This window comes from Acomys russatus, chromosome 24 (genome assembly GCF_903995435.1).
Source record: "Acomys russatus chromosome 24, mAcoRus1.1, whole genome shotgun sequence".
NCBI lineage: Eukaryota > Metazoa > Chordata > Mammalia > Rodentia > Muridae > Acomys > Acomys russatus.
In genome coordinates, this window is record NC_067160.1 from 17,290,320 (window position 1) to 17,310,880 (window position 20,561).

The window sequence follows — 20,561 nt, forward strand, 5'->3', positions numbered from 1 at the left end:
TAAGTCAAGCAAGCTTTGGGAGAAGGTCTTTGTCAAGGGCATATTTGATCACATTCTTTTGGTCTGTTGAGTTTGTTTTCTCAACTTTTTTTTTCTTCTCTAAAGCAAATGACATGGTTTCTGACAAAGGATGAATGAAATGAGATGAATAAAAGCAAAAGAAGTCGAGTAAGGAAAGGTGCTGATCCTAAGGATCTGCAATGCAGGAGGAGTGTCTCCGCAATTGCATGGTGCAGTGACTACCAGCAATGGGACATCAGATGGAGGGGAGGAAGCCATAGGTCTAGATCACACCAAACTCAGTATTCAGTTTTGAATAATGAGGTATTTTGAGAATAAGCCCTGCCTGAGTGTGTCTCATTGGCTCAAGATACATTTTCAGTTTCAAGTTTCTTTTTAATTCTATTCTTTTCAGATTTTTAGAAGCCATCGGAGCCAATTGAGAGAACTAGGGTATTGGTTACACCTGCAAAGACAGACGACTTACACACAATAGTGGTCCAAGTGTTATTTCCTAGCCTGCAAGTCAGGAGGAGGAAGGTCACAAGCCCAAGGCCAGCCTGGGAAACTTAGTGCGGCCGTGTTTATACGGCTGTGAGTCTGAGAATGTAGCTCTGTGGTAAAACACTTGTCCTCCATGGATAATGCCCAGGTTCAATCCCCATTTCTATGACATGAACAAAAAGGTAATAAAGACAGTTCCATATTGAATACTGTAATTGGTTAGTTAGAGTTTTGGCAATTAAAGCACATTAAAAAAAAACCAAAACCAACCAAAACCTCTTAAACGCCATTCTTTGTAGACTTAAAACTGAGGCTGAGGATTGTTTCTTTGCTTACTTAAAAAAAAATTTTTTTTTTTTTTTTTTGAGATAGGGTTTCACTGTGTAGCTCTGGCTGTAGACCAGGCTGGCTTCTTGCGATCAGAGAGGCATAGGATTTTTTTTTTAGACTGTGACTGGACCACAGGACAGAATTGGGTCCCCTTGTGCCCAGGCCAGCTCCCAAGCCTGCCTCCTGGGTGGGATTCCCAGAGCACACTGATGGCCAGGTGCCTTCCTTTTCTTTCCAGTTCCTCGGGAGTGCACAGAGAGTGAGTTCCGATGTGCCAATCAGGAGTGCATCCCCTCTCGATGGGTCTGTGACCAAGAAAATGACTGTGGAGACAACTCGGATGAACGGGACTGTGGTAACCAACTGGGGGCTAACAGAATCTCACACTACTGCAAACCAGTGTTGATGAGGCTCTTTATGTGCAGTGAGATAGGAAAAGCTGATAATATTAAAGTGCCACCTAACATGGGATCTTCTGTACCTTCTGTTCTTTCTGTTTGACTTAAAATACTCTGATTATAGTGATAGGACAAGCAGGGAGGGCTATCTTTAATCTAGAAATACCTAGCAGCAGACTTATTTCCACATTAGTCTCCCTAGTTTTCCACAGATGGTGACACTGGGGTAGAGGACAGAGCCTTGGAACAGATACTCTAAACACTGATTAAGTGCTGTTGTTTGGGGGAAATCATGTAACCTTGAAAATAGGGAATTGTTACTTCTGAGGAAGGATTTAAGAGCCGAGAGGAGTTAACAGAGCGATAGGAGTGCTCACCTCCATACACTGAACAGAGACACTGAAATTTGACTTTGTCTGTTCTATTGATGGCCGTGTGAGTTTGCTACGAGTCAGCCTCAGGCTGTGGGTAGGAAGGGAATGATTAGCCCCTGTGCACTCCGTGCACCTAATACCATGAGCTCTTCTGAGAATGATGATCTTTTCTCCTCAGAGATGAAGACCTGCCACCCTGAACATTTTCAGTGTATGAGTGGACACTGTGTGCCCAAGGCACTGGCATGTGATGGGAGAGCAGACTGCCTAGACGCTTCTGATGAATCCAGTTGTCGTAAGTGCCTGCTCGCTTGAGCTTCTATGGGTCTGAGTGAGGGGGACCAGCAAGCTAGGCACAACCCACTTCTTAGTTTAAAGGCATAAGTATATTCTAGTCAATTGTATTCTGATAATTTCTGGTTTGCCTGAGTCAATATTTCCCAATGGACTTAGGATCCCTAGTTGTTTGCACTGGCCTTTCAAATGCAAATTATTTAGCAATATTCTAAGTAGAGAGTGTGCAAACAAACTGTGAGCTATTATTCCCTAAGACATTTCAGGTGAAGTAAGCTCTAGCTATGATTGAACACATATAAGGAACATGATTTGGAAATCTATAGCATTAAACTGTTCTGACTTGCACAATGATGTGTAGGACTCATTAAAAATATAAAACAAAAACCCCTCAGATTTTAGTGTTTTGTATCACTTAAATATTGAACTGTTGATATTTCTTTACAATAGGCTGTGTTGAAAGAGACATTCAAAAATGATGGGGCAAAGATAGCTCAGATACAGGTTCCCTCTGAAATAAAATGTGTCACTGAAAACTGAGCTCAGAAAACTGGTCTCAGAATACTCTCCTTAAAATATTACCTGCTCCACATACCCCATTTCAAGACAGGGGTTGTTTCTCTGTAGGGTTGCCCTGGTTGTCCTGGAACTCACTCTGTAGACCAGGCTGGCCTCCAACTCACAGAGCCTACCTTTGCCTCCCGAGGGTTGGAATTAAAGGTGTGTGCCACTATACCTGGTCAAAGATATATTCTTTTTTTTAAGTCTCAAGACTTAACAGGGTAATGAATAATAAGGAGCCACAGTAGCAAGTATTTTGGGAGATCTAACAGGAAGGGTATATTGATCTCATCATCATCATCATCATCATCATCATCATTATCATTATTATTATTATTATTATTATTATTATTATACCTGTCCCATTTTTATCAACAGCTACTCGCTTTCCCAATGGTACTTACTGTCCAGCTGCCATGTTTGAATGTAAAAACCACGTGTGTATCCAGTCATTTTGGATATGTGATGGAGAAAATGACTGTGTCGATGGCTCTGATGAGGAGATTCACCTATGCTGTAAGAGGGGGAGGGGTGGGTTGAACTGACATCATCTTGTCTGGCAACATGTCTGTGCTCCTCATATGTAGTGTGTGGGCTTGGAGGGCAGTTGTGTAACACTATGGCCTGGTGGATGCATAATCAATCCTGGTGACTTCACTTAGTTTTCTTGCTTCCATTCCCCAGCTAGAGCTTGAGGAAGTTAGGCTAACATCTGAGATTTTAAGCATTTAGTCTGTAGCAAACATGGAAACACATGCATAGGGGCACAGGTCCCTTGAGGCTAGAGTCTGAGGAGGAGTAGGGATAAATTGTAGCTCACCTGCTCCATCCATTCGGGAGGCCCTAGGGTGAATCTAGTCAGGAAGAAACTTTCTAAGTGACTCAGTGGCAAGTTGTAGTTGCAGAAGGGACCCAGAAACACGGCTGCCCAAAATCTTCTGATTGCTTGAGTGACATAGCTATAACTCAGTAATGCTTCCATATCATAGCATCTTCCGTTCTCTTTTTCTGCACCTTCCTCGCCATTTTCAGGGCAGAGATTTGACTACTGGTAGTGATATCAGAGCATTCCCATCAATGGCGGCTGTGCTTTCTACAATGGCATTGTTTTAGCTGTTAGTTACTAGCTCTGCTTCTTATCTTGTTTTTAACCCTATGCCCTGAAATTTCAGAGAAGCCCTTAGGAAGCCATAGCTAATAAAATTAAAAATTGGAGAGCCGAGGAGACACACACACACACACACACACACACACACACACACACACACACCTCACTCCCCATGCTCACACAAATGTTCAATGTTCCTTCCTAATGTCTGCACCTGCCATTAATTCACAGCAAATAATTCAAGTCGTAGTTCCACTAACAGTGCTTTCAAGAGTCAGCCCTGGGGTTTGACTCCTCTATTCCCCTAAAGCAACCTCATCACAAGTGTCATCCTTTGATCGCTATCTATGATACAGAGTCAGCGGAGTAAATGGAGCAAGCCTGACATTTGGAAGAACACCACAGATAGATGTATGTGTTGCTCACTGAGTGATATATGTGGACGTCTTAGTTTCTTTGTTGTTGTTGCGATGACAAAAAGCAACTTAAAGACAAAAATCTCAGGTTCCAGTCTGTCATGGCAGGGGAGTCACAGCAGCAAGCGCTTGACGCAGTTGGTTATACCGGGAGCCATAAGAGGGGAGCAGTGAATGTGTTTGTGCCGGTGCCTGCTTCACTTTCCCACTTTTGCACCAATGCAGGCTCACTTGCCCAACATACCACTTCCTGCCCAGACAAAGATCCTTCCTGCAGTTAGCCTGGGTCAGATTATATCTATTGATCTAATCTTGGTAATCCTCCTCTATAGTCATGCTCAGAAACCCATCTCCCAAGCGATTGTGTTGTCTGATACGTTAACACTCACCCTCAAAATGGAGTTCACCGACACGCAAAGAGGACTGTGTCTCCAGTACTTGTGCGCGACCCTCGGTTCTCCCTGCTGTTAGATGCCTCTTTAAATACCAGCTTTAAATGTAACAAGCTGGGGATTTTGGCAAGGAAAACCTATCACAGGACAAGACTTTCTGCTGTAGAGATTCAGTGATCACACTCAGAAGAGTGATTTCGTGAGTGCTAGCATCAGGACCCATATCTGAGCATGACCTCTTTTCCCACACATGTCCTCCTTGTCCTGTCCCTAGACACAGAGACCCTTATAAAGGTTTCAGAAATACACGTTCTTTCCAGATTCATCTCTTTCTCTTGTAACCCTTTCTTGTCCTGCCTCCCTAGGAGGGGTTCCTTGTGTCTGTAAATGAATGCTAGTGTGAAGTTCCAGGAGAATAAAGATTGTGTCTTTCTTCCTCTTTATATCTGTGATATATCTAGCACTTACAACAGTGTTGTGGCATGTAGCGGAGACTCAAGATGTCTTTGACTAATTAACCAAATGAACGAGTGAACGGACGAATAATGAATGAATGAAGCGAGCCTGGCACGGGTCTAGCCTGGAGGTTTTAGGCATCGTCACTTCCACTTTTAACTTGGCGGTTTCATTTTTCATTTTCCAGTCAATGTCCCGTGTGAATCGCCGCATCGTTTCCGGTGTGACAACAGCCGCTGTATTTATGGCCACCAGCTGTGCAATGGTGTGGATGACTGCGGAGATGGGACGGATGAGAAGGAAGAGCACTGTAAGCAAACCGGGGAAAGGAGGAAGCAGAAGCCAGGGTTCTTAGCTTAGCGTCCAACCCTGTAGGATGGTCCTCTGGGGTTTCCCATTTGTCCTGTAGAGGCTTGCATTGTTCCTGTGGTGGTGTATCACAGACAATACAAATGCATACATGGCTCAGACGTCAACCTGCATGCACATCCTGCCTGTCTGAACAAGAAGCAGACAAGCCCCTTAATCCCTGTCTTTGTTTAAGCATTTAAATAAACTGCTTTTTTGGTAAGAAAGTGAGAGGAAAGGCCACATAACTGGTTGAGTCACACTCCACAAATTAGTGGATTCTTTGTTGTCAAAGATGAGGACTCCACAGCCTATGGTTGTTAATTGCTAATCAGCGATATGAATGTACATTTCTTCTCATGTTCAGCTGACAGGATCATGTTAAGTAAGGCGCTGCTGGTGCTAGCATACCTAACCTTGCATCCTTCCTGAATATGGAAATCTCTTTCTGGGGGAGAAAAATGATGAATTATCTTTAAAAAGGATATCACTTTACTATTTTATGTGTTTGTGTGTCTTGCCTACATGTGTGTCTGCGCCTCATGTATGCCTGATGTCCAATACAAGAAGGCCAGAGGGGTGCATTGTGGGTGCTGAGGATTGAATCCAGGTTCTCAAGGAGAGCAACCAGTGCTCTCTTAGCCACAGAGCCATCTCTTCATCACCAGCAGATTGATTAGTTTAAAAGAAAAACTTGAAATTGGCTGAATTTCATATCTAAGTATTGGAAATAGTTGCACTTTTGTTTAAAAATCTGTCCATTGAGAGTTGATCAGTTTTCTGGGAAATTTAGTTTGCTTAGAAAGAAACCACTGAGAAACTTGAAAATGGAAACAAATACCTAGGGTTTTTTTTGTGTGTGTGTGTTTCCTGCTCCCAGTAAAAGCATGATAGAAATAAATGTTTTATTTCATTCTACTTGGAATGAATGAATTAGATCTTTACAATCACCATTAACAGTTCTGAAATACCACTGGGCTAGGAGGACACATGCTGACATGAGAAAATCCTGATTCTGTTGGAATCAGTACTTAGCCCATCATCACTCTCTAAGGTATGGGGATGGCATAGGATGCTCAGCCCATGTGGATATGGTGAAGGCACCACTTGGACCAGAAGGGATTTGGTTAGGTCCGGATGCCTTTTTGAGACGGGCCGTCTATGCCTCTTGTGCTTCCTAGAATCTGGCCCTCCTCTTTGGCAGTATTTCCTTGTTCGTTTTTCTCTTCATATGATGTAGTATGTGGACTGTGCCCTCCTTAGGGGATGTACAGCTGTCTAATGTCACTTATTTGCCATTGGTTGGAGCCCAAGACTTTTTTCAAGAAGGAAAAGATGTTTGATTAATGATGCAAAATAAGATCCGATGTACTGCATCTTAATCGCTGTGAAATAAAGATGCACTGAGACCATTGCTTTAAAGAGAGCTGTGTTTAATAGAACGAATCCAGCTTTTTAGTATTGTGCTGATACTAAAGCTAAAATGGGCTGGAGGAATTCGATAGGTAAAATAAATATGTCCACTTTTACGGGTGTGCTTTTGAACAAGTAACAGGAAAGAAACAGCTCATAGTTTTGGAAAGATTTTTTTTATATTCCTAGCCGTATGCTGATGGACTGATGGATATACCTTCTATTTGCAGCATCCTAAATTAGCCTCTTTTGTTCACCAATCTGAGGACTGATTGCCTTTACAACCGTTGTTGTTTCTAAGATGTCAATTCTAGTATTTCTCTGCTGGTCTATTTGATGGCATTGTTCTGGATCTATTCTTCTCACTGTGAAAATAGAAAATCATACTCCTGAATTATATTTCAGTTTACACTTACAATTCACGATGGAACACAGAGTTTCTGTGTTTTGGCATATTCAGCCACCCATTTCTCTCAGGAACCTATCAGGGTGTTGGCTTCTTCTCAGTTCTAAAGTAAATAACCTCATTGAGTGTTCCTTCTGAAAGGGTCTTTTATCTGCCTCATTTCTTGTTCTCTCACACACCTTTGCAGTTGCTCACTGCCACCATTAGGAAAAAATGACATTTTGTCCAACCATGCTTTCACCTGGCCTGTGCATCTTAGAGGCTTTTAACCTACAAATTCTTCCTACTTGGTTTGGATGTGGTCAGCTTTTCCTACACTGCAAAACCTTTTCCCATTATTTTCTTGCATTTATGTTTATATGCCTGATCTTATTTCATTCTTAAACACCTTTTCCAAGTAAGGACAGGCTGGGCACGCTGCTCACACGTGCTTACGGGATCTGCCCTCCTTCTTCACCAATTGCTTTTCCATTGTATAACCTGGACCTCCTGACTGTTAAGCTGATGCCAAATATCTTCAGCTTTGGTTTGAAAAGAGTCCACTTCTCTCATCACTCTGTATTACTCATAGTAATTAATATTGATGCAACCAACAAATCTCTGAGTCTTTACCACAACAAAGATTTCTTTCTCATTTGTGTAAAGCACAGTGTTGATTGCTCAGCTTCCATCTTGGAGATAGCCACCTAACATTCCTGACTGCCAAGGTCACCGCCCCGGCCTATGAGAGCGTGGAGGCACATGGGCTTTGTTGCTTTAGTCCAAGGGTGACATTCGTCACTTCCAATTCACAGCCCATTGGCTAAAACTAGTCATTTGGTTTCAGTGTAGCTACAAGGGTTGCCTAGGAAAAGTAGGGGACTATGTATTTATTTGTGAGTGGACAAGTGAAGTATTCTGTTTCAAGGATGAAGAGTTTTGACCTTAACTTGTTCTCAAATTGCAGGTAGGAAACCAACCCATAAACCTTGCACTGACACTGAATATAAGTGCAGAAATGGAAACTGCATTTCACAGCACTACGTGTGTGATAATGTTGATGACTGTGGTGACCTTTCTGACGAAACTGGTTGCAGTAAGTAAACATTTAATTTCATATTTCATTATAGTAAAATAGCCAGGCAGGCTCTCAAATGGCCCAGGTGAGCCTCAAACACACTGCGCAGTCAAGGATCACTTACAAGTTCTGATCCTCTTGCCTCTACCTCCAAGGGCTGGTAAGTGTGTACCATCATGTGTGTGTGTTTCTTTCTTTCTTTCTTTCTTTCTTTCTTTCTTTCTTTCTTTCTTTCTTTCTTTCTTTCTTTCTTTTCTTTCTTTCTTTCTTTCTTTCTTTCTTTCTTTCTTTCTTTCTTTCTTTCAAGTAGAAGAAAAGACTTCAGGCTGGAAGAGATTAGCATAATCAAGGGGGTGAATTTGGTTCCTTTGGAACTGTTGAGAGACCATATTAATAGTACTTCATACCCTTCTTGATCGCTATCTACTAATTGTTACTGCCTCACTGGGCAGCTGTTATTGGCTACCTCCATACTGATGCTCACAAGTCATTTACTGAGAACCAAACAGTATAACAGTAGCAGAAATTAAACATCCATGAAACTCCAGGTGAGGAGAGTGGCCTCTGGTCCCCTCTGGCACCTGTTGTGTACTTTGGCACATTCTGACCTCTTTAGTTAGTCAATCATCACTTGGCAAACTAGCCACTGTGTGTATGTGTACCGATGCAGGCCATAGTGTGTGCGCGTGCGTGCTTATGTGTAGGTCAATTACGTGGTATGGCTTTCTCCTTTCATCTTTCCATAGATTCCAGGGATGGAACTCAGGCCACCAGGCTTGCGTTTTACCCTCTGGGCCATCCCAGCAGCCTCTGAGGAAGCTCTTTAAACACTGAGAGCCTGAGATTGGTCAGGTTAGGTAGCACCATGTGTTTTCAGCATCTTAGGTATTCCATGATTTCTTTCCTCCCTGAGGCACACGGAAGGCTTTTTGATAAGTACTAACTGACCATACAGAGTTGGCTTGCCACTTACCTCACATACCCTTTCAGAGGGACTTACAGTGCTTGACAAAATGAAGTGAGTTGATTAAATTTTTGAAAAAAAATTGGGAAGCCATGTGGCAGATTTGGGCTTTGACACGAGGAGACTGATATGTAAACAATTTCAAGAGCTAGTGAATTTCCAAGTTTGACTTGGGCTAACCGTGACTTTCTCTTGTTGCCTGTGCATGCAATGTTTAGGAGAGTACTTTTTATTCAGGTGGAATCTCACGGGAAGTAGGTTTCCTTAAAGGGAATAAGCAGTGTAGCATTAACAACTTCTTTTTAAGTAGTAAGTGGACGTGATCTAGAATTCAGATATGGGCTACAATTCAGATTGGGCACAAATGTAGATTTTTGTTGTTGCTGTTGTTTTATTCTAAGGCAGAGTCTCACTATGTAGTCCTGGTGGCCCTGGAACTCCCTATGTAGATCAGAGTGTCTTTGCACCTACAGAGAGTTCCCTTAGCTGCTCCCCGAGTGCTAGGATTAAAGGCGCATGCCACTAGGTGCAGAATTATTTATAATGCCAGTTCTCAGGTCCTACATGTCTATTACCTTTTAGTTTTATCTTCTCTTTTGTCTTCCTCCTGTTGTTCCCTCACTACCGCCCCATCTCTTCCCTCCTTCACAGTCTGCAGAATAGTTTTATTCAAGATATGATTTTCAAAAATCATATCTTTCAGGCATGGGAAGACTTGGACATTTTCCTAATCCCATTCACTTATAAAGAAAATAAGCTGATGTCAGGCAGCAGATAATTTTTTTTTTCTGTGATCTCAAAAGTAGAGTGATTTGCTATCTCTGTGATATTTTTATTCCTTAAAAAAAACAAAAAACAAAAAAACAAAAAAACAAACTGAAAACAAGAGAGACTGTCTTGTAAACAGAGAGCCATAAACTTATGTTTGTAGAAGCTGGTTGCTAGGCAACTGCTCTGGCTGCATGCGCAGCCCCAGTGCCAGTGTTCCATGGATCAAGGTGATGGATATTCTGTTTGATGTTTCCGGGCTTCAGATGAATGAAGTTACATGAAAATCTCTGGTTCCAAATGCTGTGACAGTTCTGCTCTTGTTAAGGTCTCTTACTGTGAAAGACTATAATTCAGTCAGGGGGAGCTTTCTGCATTCTCGACTTCTTAGTTACAGATGGACTTTAGGACTGAGAGAGGACCACAAGCCTCGTGATACAGTTATGGAAACACAAGAGAAATATTACAAACGTGCCAATGTATGCAAAGTAGATAAATTGCTGGACACGCTGAAACAGTCTCAACAAGAACTAGACAACTTGGAAATGGCTATTTTTTAGAAATATTTAGTTATTGGTAGCTCAGACTTCTAAGCTTTCATGGTTGTGACTTTACAGTATGCATATTACCAGCAATGTTCTACTGAGTCACATTTTTCTACTCTTACATGTTTTTAATCTATCCTAGACATGTAAATGAATGCCTTCATTATGTCAAAAGAGATCCTTCAGTGTGGTTAGGGAGAAAGAGACAAATATTTACTCCTCCCACGTTTATTTGTTTGTTTGTTTAGTTAATGACTTTATACCCTGATCGAAGCCCCCTCCCTCCTCTCCTCCCAGCCCACCCTCCCACCCCCTCCCCAATCCACCCTGGTACACCACCAACTTGCAGCAGGGCTAAGCACATCCTCTCCCACTGAGGCCAGACAAAGCATCCCAGCTAAGGGAAAGTGGTCCAAAGAAAGGGAGGCAACAAAGTCAGAAACAGGACCTACTCCCATTGTTAGGGTACCCACATGATGACCAAATTGCACATCTGCTACACAGGTGTAGGGCAGTCCTAGGTCCAGCCCAAGCTTGCTCTTTGCCTGATGATGGTTCAGTCTCTGTGAGCTCACTCTGTAGGTCTTCCTGTGGTGTCCCTGCCCTCTCTGGCTTCCTCAATCCTTCCCCCATTTTTCCATGTAACTTTCTGAGTTTGGACCATTGCTTGGCTGTGGGTCTCTGCATCTGTTTCCGTCAGCTACTGGATGAAGCTCCTGGGAGTCTATGGGGTTGATCCCAGCTGAGATTCCTAGTAGCAGGGCTATGCATGAAGCCTGAAGTTGCCACCTCTTGTAGCTAGGCAGGACTCCAGTGGAGGGAGGCGGGCAGCAACCCACTCACAAAACCTTCGGCCCAAAATGTAGGGATGAAGATGGAGCAGAGATCGAAGAATGGCAAACGAGTGACTGGCCCAACTTGAGACCCACCCCATGGGAGAGAGTCAACCCTTGACATTATTAATGATGCTGTGCTGTGCTTGCAGACAGAAGCCTAGCAAAACTGTCTTCTGAGAGGTCTACTCTGATCTGAACCAGGAGATTCCACATTTTCTTTAGCTAAAATACTTATAAGCCTGTGGCCAAAACAGATTTCACTGGACAGGTAGACGAGACTTGACTCCTAAGACAAACTCTTCTCACCATTCCCTTGTCCCGCGGCTTTTGCAGTTTCTCCTCAAGGCCTAAGTTTGGGGGTGACTGAGGTTGTGACTGAGAGTGAAAGAGGCTAAAAAGAATGACAAGAATAAAAGCCAAGTGGCTTGCACAGATGGACAAGGACAAAGAAGTATTTGGACAGAATCCAAGCTGTGAAGAATCTATATTGTAGAATCTAGACCCTAGAAAGTTAGGGAGCCTGGTGTCGTGGCGCACGCCTTTAATCCCAGCACTCAGGAGGCAGAGGCAGGTGGATCTCTGTGAGTTTGAGGCCAGCCTGGTCTACAATGTGAGTCCAGGATAGCCAAGGCTACACAAAATTTCTGTCTTAGTATATATGAACTAGATAAACCCATAGGCAGATACAAACACTAACCTGTCTCAAAAAAAAAAAAAAAAAAAAAAAACCTGAAAAAGCTTATTAGTAATGTGTAGTTGTTGAGAGCTCAGATTTAGTCTTTATTATCAGCATTTTGTGTATAATATGGCTGTGCCTTTTACTACATCTTGATAAACACCCTTTCAATTAATTGGTTAATCCTTGGGAAAATTATTCTCTTATAACTGTAATTTTGTTCTAACCTGTATCAGCGTGTGTGTGTGTGTGTGTGTGTGTGTGTGTGTGTGTGTGTGTGTGTAAAATCCGCCTACCATCTATCTGCCTGCTTACATAAGATGAATGAGCAAGGACATACAAAGGTAGCTGTGGAATCCCTGGTTTCATAATTTCTGAGTAAGGCGTTGGATGCTCTGCGGTTGAGCCTGGCAGTGCTGTGTATGATGGAAAATGGCCTCAAGGTCCATTGCACATTTGTGTAGACGGCATCCAGATCATTTACAGAACAAAGATTCCTCTAATTTCAGGGCGTGTGTAGTTGATTATGTGTTGGTGTGTTTATGGCTAGTCTCACTTGGACCCTTCACTTATAATGCTGCGATTTTGTTTTTCAGATCTAGGAGAGAACAGAACGTGTGCTGAAAATATATGTGAACAGAACTGTACCCAGTTAAGCAATGGGGGATTTATCTGCTCCTGTCGACCTGGCTTCAAAACTAGTACTTTGGACAAAAATTCCTGTCAAGGTAGAATATTTTTTTCCTCCTGTTGTTATTTAGAGAACATTACATTTTTAAGATTCTCCACCTATTGCCTTTTTTTTTTTTTTTAATTAAACCACATGTGTCCTTAATGGGTTGACCTCCTGGTGTTGTCACTCAGGTACACAGTGTCAAATAATGAAGGTCTTGGCGGTAATGGTTGCCTACTGTACCAACCCCGTGAAATAAAAGCACCAGAAATCACAAAGCTCAGTGTCATCATCATAAGTCAGAACTCACGTATTTATTACATACCTACTTAGGCGAGGGCACAAGTGAGTGCTGTGGCACGAGTTCAGAAGGCAGCTCATCAAGGCTGCCAGAGATGGCTGCGACTTTAGGTACATTTTACATTGTATATTACTGTGTCTAACTTGTATGTCATGGCAGTACTAGGGACTGAGCCTAGGGCATCCTGTATCCTAGACAAGCAATCTACCACAAAGCTCTGGCCCCAGCCCTTCAGAGATGCTTTAAAGAATTCTTTTGGTTACTAAAGCAAATCAATTGTTAGATCATATCTGGGAAGTAATGCCAAATATCGACCGTACAGATGTTTTTGGCAAGCAAACGTTTGCCTTCCTGTTGCGTGGAGTTAGGCAGCTTTAGTTCAAATGGCCCTGTATCATCCGCTGACTAGTTTGCGGGCTTTAGATTCAGTCATTGTTCACTGAAGTCTCCCTTTTATTGTGGAACGTGTCTTCAGCGTGTTCTGGTCTCCTTGCTAATGTTTTCATGTGCACTCTGCTTGGCCCTCGCTGCTCGTGAGTTCTAGTTCCGGCTGGGCCAGAATATGTGTTCCACTCTTGCTTTTTATTTTGCCTGCAGACATTGATGAATGTGAACAGTTTGGCATCTGCCCCCAGGGCTGTCGAAACAGCAAAGGAAGTTATGAGTGTTTCTGTGCTGAAGGCTTCAAGTCTATGAGTACCCATTATGGAGAACAGTGTGCGGCTGGTGGTACGTTGGGTTCCTATTTGGAACAAGTCACCTCTAGGGGACATAAATACTGTAAGAATATGAAGTACCAGGAAATTTATCTTCCACTCTTCATAGTCTCAGCTACTTCTTTAATACTGTCTCTTCTCTCTCTCTTCCTCTGCCAGCTTAAAACTCCAACCCCTAGCAAGTAGTTACCAATAAAAGCCAGGTGTTAGTTATTATTCTGAATTTAGCCTCTTCTATACCTGGACAAAAACATCTAAAAGGGAGCAGATTTAGGAGACATAAACACAGCTTACAGCAGGATATAACAAACTGATGGGGCCTTAGCTCCCAGTCCAGTGGGACCCAACATTTGAAGCCACATAATGCAAGGTGAGCCAAAACCACGTACAACCGGGAGGCAAACTCAGAAGTATTTCTCTGCTATTATTTATGAACTGCTGGCCAGAGACAGAAAAGCTGGTACATTCAAAACACCAATCATTAGTTTTACATTTTAGGCTAAAGCCTATAGCTAAGAACCCAGGTAAATAAAAAACTGTATGAATACAAGATAGAAGATGCACACACACACACACACACACACACACACACACACACACAGAGAGAGAGAGAGAGAGAGAGAGAGAGAGAGAGAGAGAGAGAGACAGAGAGAGAGAGACAGAGAGTGTCAGAAGCATTGCAAAGGTCAGAGATCTGCTCTAAATCAACATGTCCTAGTAAAAGAGTGTGTGGCTTTATTTAGGATTTCAAATTGGTGCTAGGGTATAAGAAACTTACTGAGAAAATAGTTTGTTAAAGTGCCCAGAGGTCTACCCAACACACAGTATAAGTTGAGTGTTTAAGGTCTATGTTTGACTAGATTATCAAGTATTTTATCCTCTAAACAGTGTTAGAGTGAATCAAAACTAGCGTGAAGGCATTTGAACAGCTGGTCCTGCAATTAAGCAGAAAAGTTTAAAATGTTTAAATCTTTCAACTAAGAGGCTAGCTGAAATAAATTAGAAAATTCATATTATAAAACATAATGTCAAGTCTGAGGAAATATATAAAATGAGCTTTTTAAAAAGTCATTTACATTTCATTTGATTGACAGTTTGAGAGTAAATTTAAAATTTAAATTCTAGAGTAGTATTTTGGCATGAGTCATCATTGAAAGAGCTACTTTAGATTAAAACAAAAACAAAAACAAAACCACCAAAATTCAAGAACAAGCTGGCTTACTTCTCATTAGCTAGCAGTTACGTAGGGCTGTGGGGTTAATTATCTGTTAAGACAATCACAAAACCTGTCAGGCTAGAGTGAGGCCTGATAGCTCCTTAAGAGGCTCTCAGCGGAGCTGTGAAAAATGTTTTTCTTCCATGAGATTGGATGTCTACATTTTTGTCAGTGGAGGAGAGAAAGACTTGAGGTAAAAAATTAAGGCTCTTTGTAGTGGTTGCAGTCTTGTCAACCACTACAGTCAGTCAGTCAACTGCCGTTGGGGCCGAAAACAAATATATAAATTAGTTAATTAATGGAAGGAAAAAAAAAAAAAAAAAAAAAAGAACTGATGCTTACAGCCATAGATTTTGACTCTCAGGATACCCAGCTTTGATCAGATTCCTCTAGAACCATCTCCTCCCTCTCCCTCCTCTCTTTTATCCCTGTCTGCCAGGGAGATACCCACAGTGCATTTAGTACCCACAGTACTTCTTAAACGGTCAAGCGGAGTTCAGATAGACAAAAGCCACCGCCCTTTGTCCCTTTACAGGAAGCCCTCCTCTGTTGCTGCTGCCCGAGAATGTCCGAATCCGGAAGTACAACACCTCGTCGGAGAAGTTCTCAGAGTACCTGGAAGAGCAGGAGCATATTCAAACTATTGACTATGACTGGGATCCGGAGGGCATGGGCCTCAGTGAGTACGAAACGTGCACGCTGGTCGCGGTGGTGCACGCTGGTCACTGTGGTGGTGCACGCCGGTCGCGGTGGTGCACGCTGGTCACCCTGTCGATGCTCTTGATTTCTAGATGGTGAATCTGTAGGAAAACCTCATTTTGTACCGAGTGCATTTTTGTTGCCTGAACGAAGTGGGGGCTCCTGTTTGTCCAGCACGTCTCTGGGTTTTTCCCTGTGGACTTGGGTCTCTGTCAGCTTTTCCTGATTTCCCACGGGAGCTTCTCCCCACACCTCCTTGTCTTTGCTCACACAGCCGCCCTTCCTTTCTACCACGGCATAGTGGCAGACTTCTGAGCACCAGTGTCACCTCTGTGACATCCCGGCAGAGTTCCATGAATGCCCGTTATGAGGCGACAGCATTTAATACATGTTTCTAGTCACGTGTTGCAGCCAGTTGTTTGCCTGACGTCTTCTTACCTTCTAATTGTGTGTCCTTTGGAGAGTGAACCTAATTTGTCTCTACGTTCCCAACTCCTGACATCTACCACAGACATCTACTACAGTGTAGGTGGTGGGCACTAAAAGATCTTAGTCAGATGAAGGACAAGGTGAACAATGCCGGTCATTGAGCGCGAGACACAATTCATCTTCTGTCCTTATACCCTATGCCCCATTTTCTACATTTATGACATCAAGAAATTGTTAAAATTCTTTAGATTGCAGTTTTTTTTTTAAACTGTAAAGTATTAGTAATAATCTTGTTCATATCTACCTGAGAGGTTTCTTTGGAAGGGTGAAAAGTTTGCGATCTATTAATAATGATGGCAATTTACGTTTTATTACAGTATTTTCACATTTATTTGTGCAATGAAATATTTTCTCCTCTTCCTCGTCCTCCCCCTCCTCGTCCTCGTCCTCTTCGTCTTCCTCCTCCTGGTTTGTTTTTGAGACAGGGTTTCTCTATGTGTAGCCTTGGCTGTCCTGGAACCCAACCAGGCTGTCCTGGTACTCACAGAGATCCTCCTCCCTCTGCCTCTCAAGTGCTGGGATTAAAGGTGTGTGCCACCACCTCCTGGCTAATGTTTTTCTTTTCAACTGTAAGTTTATTCCAAGAAGGATACCTGTTTAGGAAAGAAGTGTATGCCAAATATGCTCTAAAATTCAGTCTTAATCTTCATGTGATCAGATAAGCCCCAGTGCTTAGGGGGCGGGAGAAGGAGAATTACAAGTTTAAAGTCTCTGGAACTACTACATAGCAGGACATGGCTGTGGGTGGGCGGCACATAATCTCTGTGTGTTATATACACCCATCGAACAACTCCTATCTTTCATTGTCATAGCAGAGGACTTCTCACCTATATGACCTTTTAAATTATCACAATGAGTATGATTTCACTCTCTCTATACTTTCTATTTTGGAAACTAGACTCTCAGCTAAGCTATCTTAAAGAATTATCCTCCAATAGAGATGAGTAAGGAAATATAACTAAGTTTTAAGTTGAGCCTTCCTAGTTGGCAGTTCAAGTGTGTATTGAGGTCTGATGTGAGGGAATTAACTGTGTCACGAAGGTGAGGAGGTAGAGATGGGTAACTGACTCTATTTGACCCAAGCCCCACTCTTACTGTGCATCCCTCTCCAGGTGTTGTGTATTACACGGTGCTGGGACAGGGCTCTGAATTTGGTGCTATCAAACGTGCCTACATTCCTGACTTTGAATCCGGTAGCAATAATCCCATACGTGAAGTTGACCTGGGCCTGAAATACGTAATGCAGCCGGATGGATTAGCAGTGGACTGGGTTGGAAGGTAAATATGCCGTTCATCTCTCTTGCCTCTTTCGTTTCCACAAAGGAGTGCTGCATTGTTTCATCATGGTGCATGCGCTATAATGGTGAACCCCCCCCCCCTCCCCGCAGCTAGCATAGTTCCACCATGCCTGGGCCCACTCTGGCCACAGCAATCATCCCTGCTTGCCTCAGTCTGCAATAGAAGCCTTGTCCTTCTCTGTGTTCAGTGTATGTATGCCACATAAGAGTTTGGGAAAGCACCCAGGTCAAGATTCCGTGTTCTGTATTCCAAGGCTAACTTTGAGTAGAGCAGCGTTGTTCACTGAGGGAATTCTCTGAGTCTATCACTTGAAATTAAACATCACTCTCTGGTAAATAGTTGGGAAAAAGAACAATCCAGAGTTCTTAGCTGGCTGGTACCAACTGAAATGTTAATAGAGCCTTGTTCTGTTCTGTTGGACCATCTAGAACCTTCTGGCTCACAGATTGGATGACCTCTGACTTAGAACCAGCTGTACAACCTTGCTCACACTTATGCCTGATATATAACTTGGTATGACAGTGTTACCCATAATGCCTTCTTCCAGGAAGGGGCTTGCCCTGGCCAGACACTGGTGGGAGAGTGTCTTGTCCTTGAAAATAAAGTAAGAGTGGGGTGCCTCAGTGGTTCCTTACCCACCTGGAGAATGGAGTCATTTGAAGTACAAATCCATTTCCCTTTTAACAATCTTGTCACGGGAGACTCGAACATCTCCAAAGAATTTAACTGGGTCCCCAAGGTGCTTTCAGGCTAACAGTCAGGAAGCAGGACCTTAGAGAACCATTACAGAAACTCTAGATGTTACCGCGCCTCTGCGAGTCAGTGGTAGCATTCCCCTCATCTGAAGTTTTACCACTTTCTGAGCCTTAATGGATGAAGGAATTAAGAAACTGCAGGAGTTCTTTCTGCTTAGAGAGTCAGCTTGCAGCCTTAGACATGGAAATAGGGGAAGGCTAGCCTTGCTGATTTTTTATTTTGAAATGCTACTTTCTCTCCTCTTTGGGGCTGATGCCCAATTCCTCTTGATTACAGTTGGGCTCTTTGCCAAGGGAGAAGAGACTGATGGGCAGTAAGAATGAAAAGCCACAGGCTTTAATCTGCCTGTGGAAGCATGTGACTCATAAAATTTGAGACGTGAGGCCAATCTCCTTGCTGTATCCATTGCAAGCATAGATCTGTGTATTTTATAGGCATCTGAGTGTTTGTTGCACTGGCCGGAAGTTACAAACTGACTTTTCTCATGTTCGCATTTTTTTTTTAAATGATTGGTCCAGGGTTTTCTATTATTTAACTCTGTCCCTCTACATTCAGGCATATTTACTGGTCAGATGCGAAGAGCCAACGGATTGAGGTGGCTACACTTGATGGAAGGTATCGGAAGTGGCTGATTACCACCCAATTGGATCAGCCAGCTGCTATTGTTGTGAATCCTAAGCTAGGGTGAGTGTTTGAAGGGTGCTCTATATTGACGAGTTCTTAGGGAGAAATTCCACTCTGGGATACACATGAGGATCCATCTGCTTACGTGAACCCTTTTCTGAACTTCCATTTGGATGCATTAAAAAGTATCTCGCTGATTGAAATTCACGTGGCAATTTGGTTATATTTCACTGGCCATAGAAATTTATTTCCAAAGTGTGAGAAATACATAAAAGACATGTTCATTCATATATATATATATATATACACATTGCTTATAGAAATACTGCCATTGGTAGTTGACCTCACTGTGAGAACTAGTTTGGTCTTTTCCTCTTGATCTTTGACATTTAAGTGGATATACAGCATTAATGTAGAGATATCTGAATTCTTCCTTATCTTGAGTAGACCCAAGTACTTCCCTTGTTTGCACAGGACCAGTGTCCTGCATTTGTATTTGAAACACTATGAGTTATTGTCACTTTGATTCTACTGTCTTCCATATGTGAACTCTTGGCCCTTGGACACTCAGCAGTGATGCTTAAAATGTGACTCTCTGTGGATATCTAACTCCTAATGTGGACTTGACCTCAGCATCAACCTTTGCTTCTTGGGTGTAACATATATTGAAAGTAAAGAGGCATCTTCATAAAGAGACTATTACGCATACAGGAAAACTGTTGCTTGCACCGTGGCTAACGTTTCCTGTGCCACTGACCTAGGGAAGCACCACTAGATGAGATGCTTCAGCCAGGAAATTTTCTGTTACAGGCTTATGTTCTGGACTGACCAGGGAAAACAGCCTAAAATTGAGTCGGCCTGGATGAATGGGGAACATCGCAGTGTTCTGGTGTCTGAGGACCTCGGCTGGCCAAATGGCCTTTCCATAGATTATCTGAATGATGACCGAATCTATTGGAGTGACTCCAAAGAGGACGTTATTGAAAGCATAAAATATGATGGGACTGACAGGAGACTCATCATAAATGAAGGTTAGGGATGAGTTAGAATTTATGTTTTAATAATTGTCGAACATACTCTCAGTGTGTCTTAGGATATGGCTTTATGTAATTCTTCAGATTTGTGCCCAGCGATGCCCAGCTGCTATATTAAATTCAAACTAATTCAGATCAGATAATGAAAGAACTAAGACTTCTGTTAGGCCTCTGAGACTGTGTCTTCCATATGTTGCTATGTGTGTTCTTACTAATATGCACCTAACTGCTTCTAGACTCATTCATTTTCCATGTGCTAGCCTGCTCTTATGCTCAGCTAAAAAACATATAGAAGGAAAGGAGTATTTTGTTTTATTATTCAAAGTCCAAAACAGAACTCTAACAATCCAGAGTATACTACATTTCTCAGTATGGCCAGTATGGTCTTACCTTCAAAGTGAGAGATGGAGAGGATCTTAGTTCATCAAATTGTTTTAAAAAAATGGAACAAAATCAGCAACATAAGTCAGACCACTTTATACTGATCCAGTTTAATTTATCTTGAACTCTCCGTGTAGCACTTTTAGAAAGTCTACCCAAATAGGCTAGAAATATCTAAGTAATATCTTACATAAAATATCTAATATCTTAGATATAATAGAAATATCAAAGTAATAACTTTGAGCTAAATGACAGCAGGCATAGTAGTGCTGGGTATTGGGTCTCATTAATGCTGTGTTGTTTCTCCACTATTGTTAAACAGCAATGAAGCCATTCAGTCTGGACATCTTTGAAGACCAGCTATACTGGGTAGCTAAGGAAAAGGGAGAAGTGTGGAAACAAAACAAGTTTGGAAAAGGAAACAAAGAGAAAGTCCTGGTGGTGAACCCTTGGCTCACTCAAGTTCGAATCTTTCACCAACTGAGATACAATAAGTCAGGTACTAAGCCATCTTGGGACAAGATGGT

General features: G+C 42.4%; 1 protein-coding gene across 1 annotated transcript in view; it reads left to right on the forward strand.

Annotated features, from left to right (window-relative positions):
- The window catches only part of Lrp2 (LDL receptor related protein 2), a 157,258-nt gene that overhangs the window by 127,179 nt on the left and 9,518 nt on the right, over positions 1-20,561 (forward strand). Inside the window, exons 59-70 of the mRNA XM_051166627.1 lie at positions 1,073-1,189; positions 1,785-1,901; positions 2,840-2,977; positions 5,021-5,143; positions 7,947-8,075; positions 12,443-12,574; positions 13,418-13,549; positions 15,288-15,431; positions 17,053-17,218; positions 18,551-18,679; positions 19,430-19,650; positions 20,357-20,533. Coding sequence (XP_051022584.1) covers positions 1,073-1,189; positions 1,785-1,901; positions 2,840-2,977; positions 5,021-5,143; positions 7,947-8,075; positions 12,443-12,574; positions 13,418-13,549; positions 15,288-15,431; positions 17,053-17,218; positions 18,551-18,679; positions 19,430-19,650; positions 20,357-20,533 — 1,725 coding nt within the window. The remainder of the gene's footprint in view (positions 1-1,072; positions 1,190-1,784; positions 1,902-2,839; positions 2,978-5,020; positions 5,144-7,946; positions 8,076-12,442; positions 12,575-13,417; positions 13,550-15,287; positions 15,432-17,052; positions 17,219-18,550; positions 18,680-19,429; positions 19,651-20,356; positions 20,534-20,561) is intronic.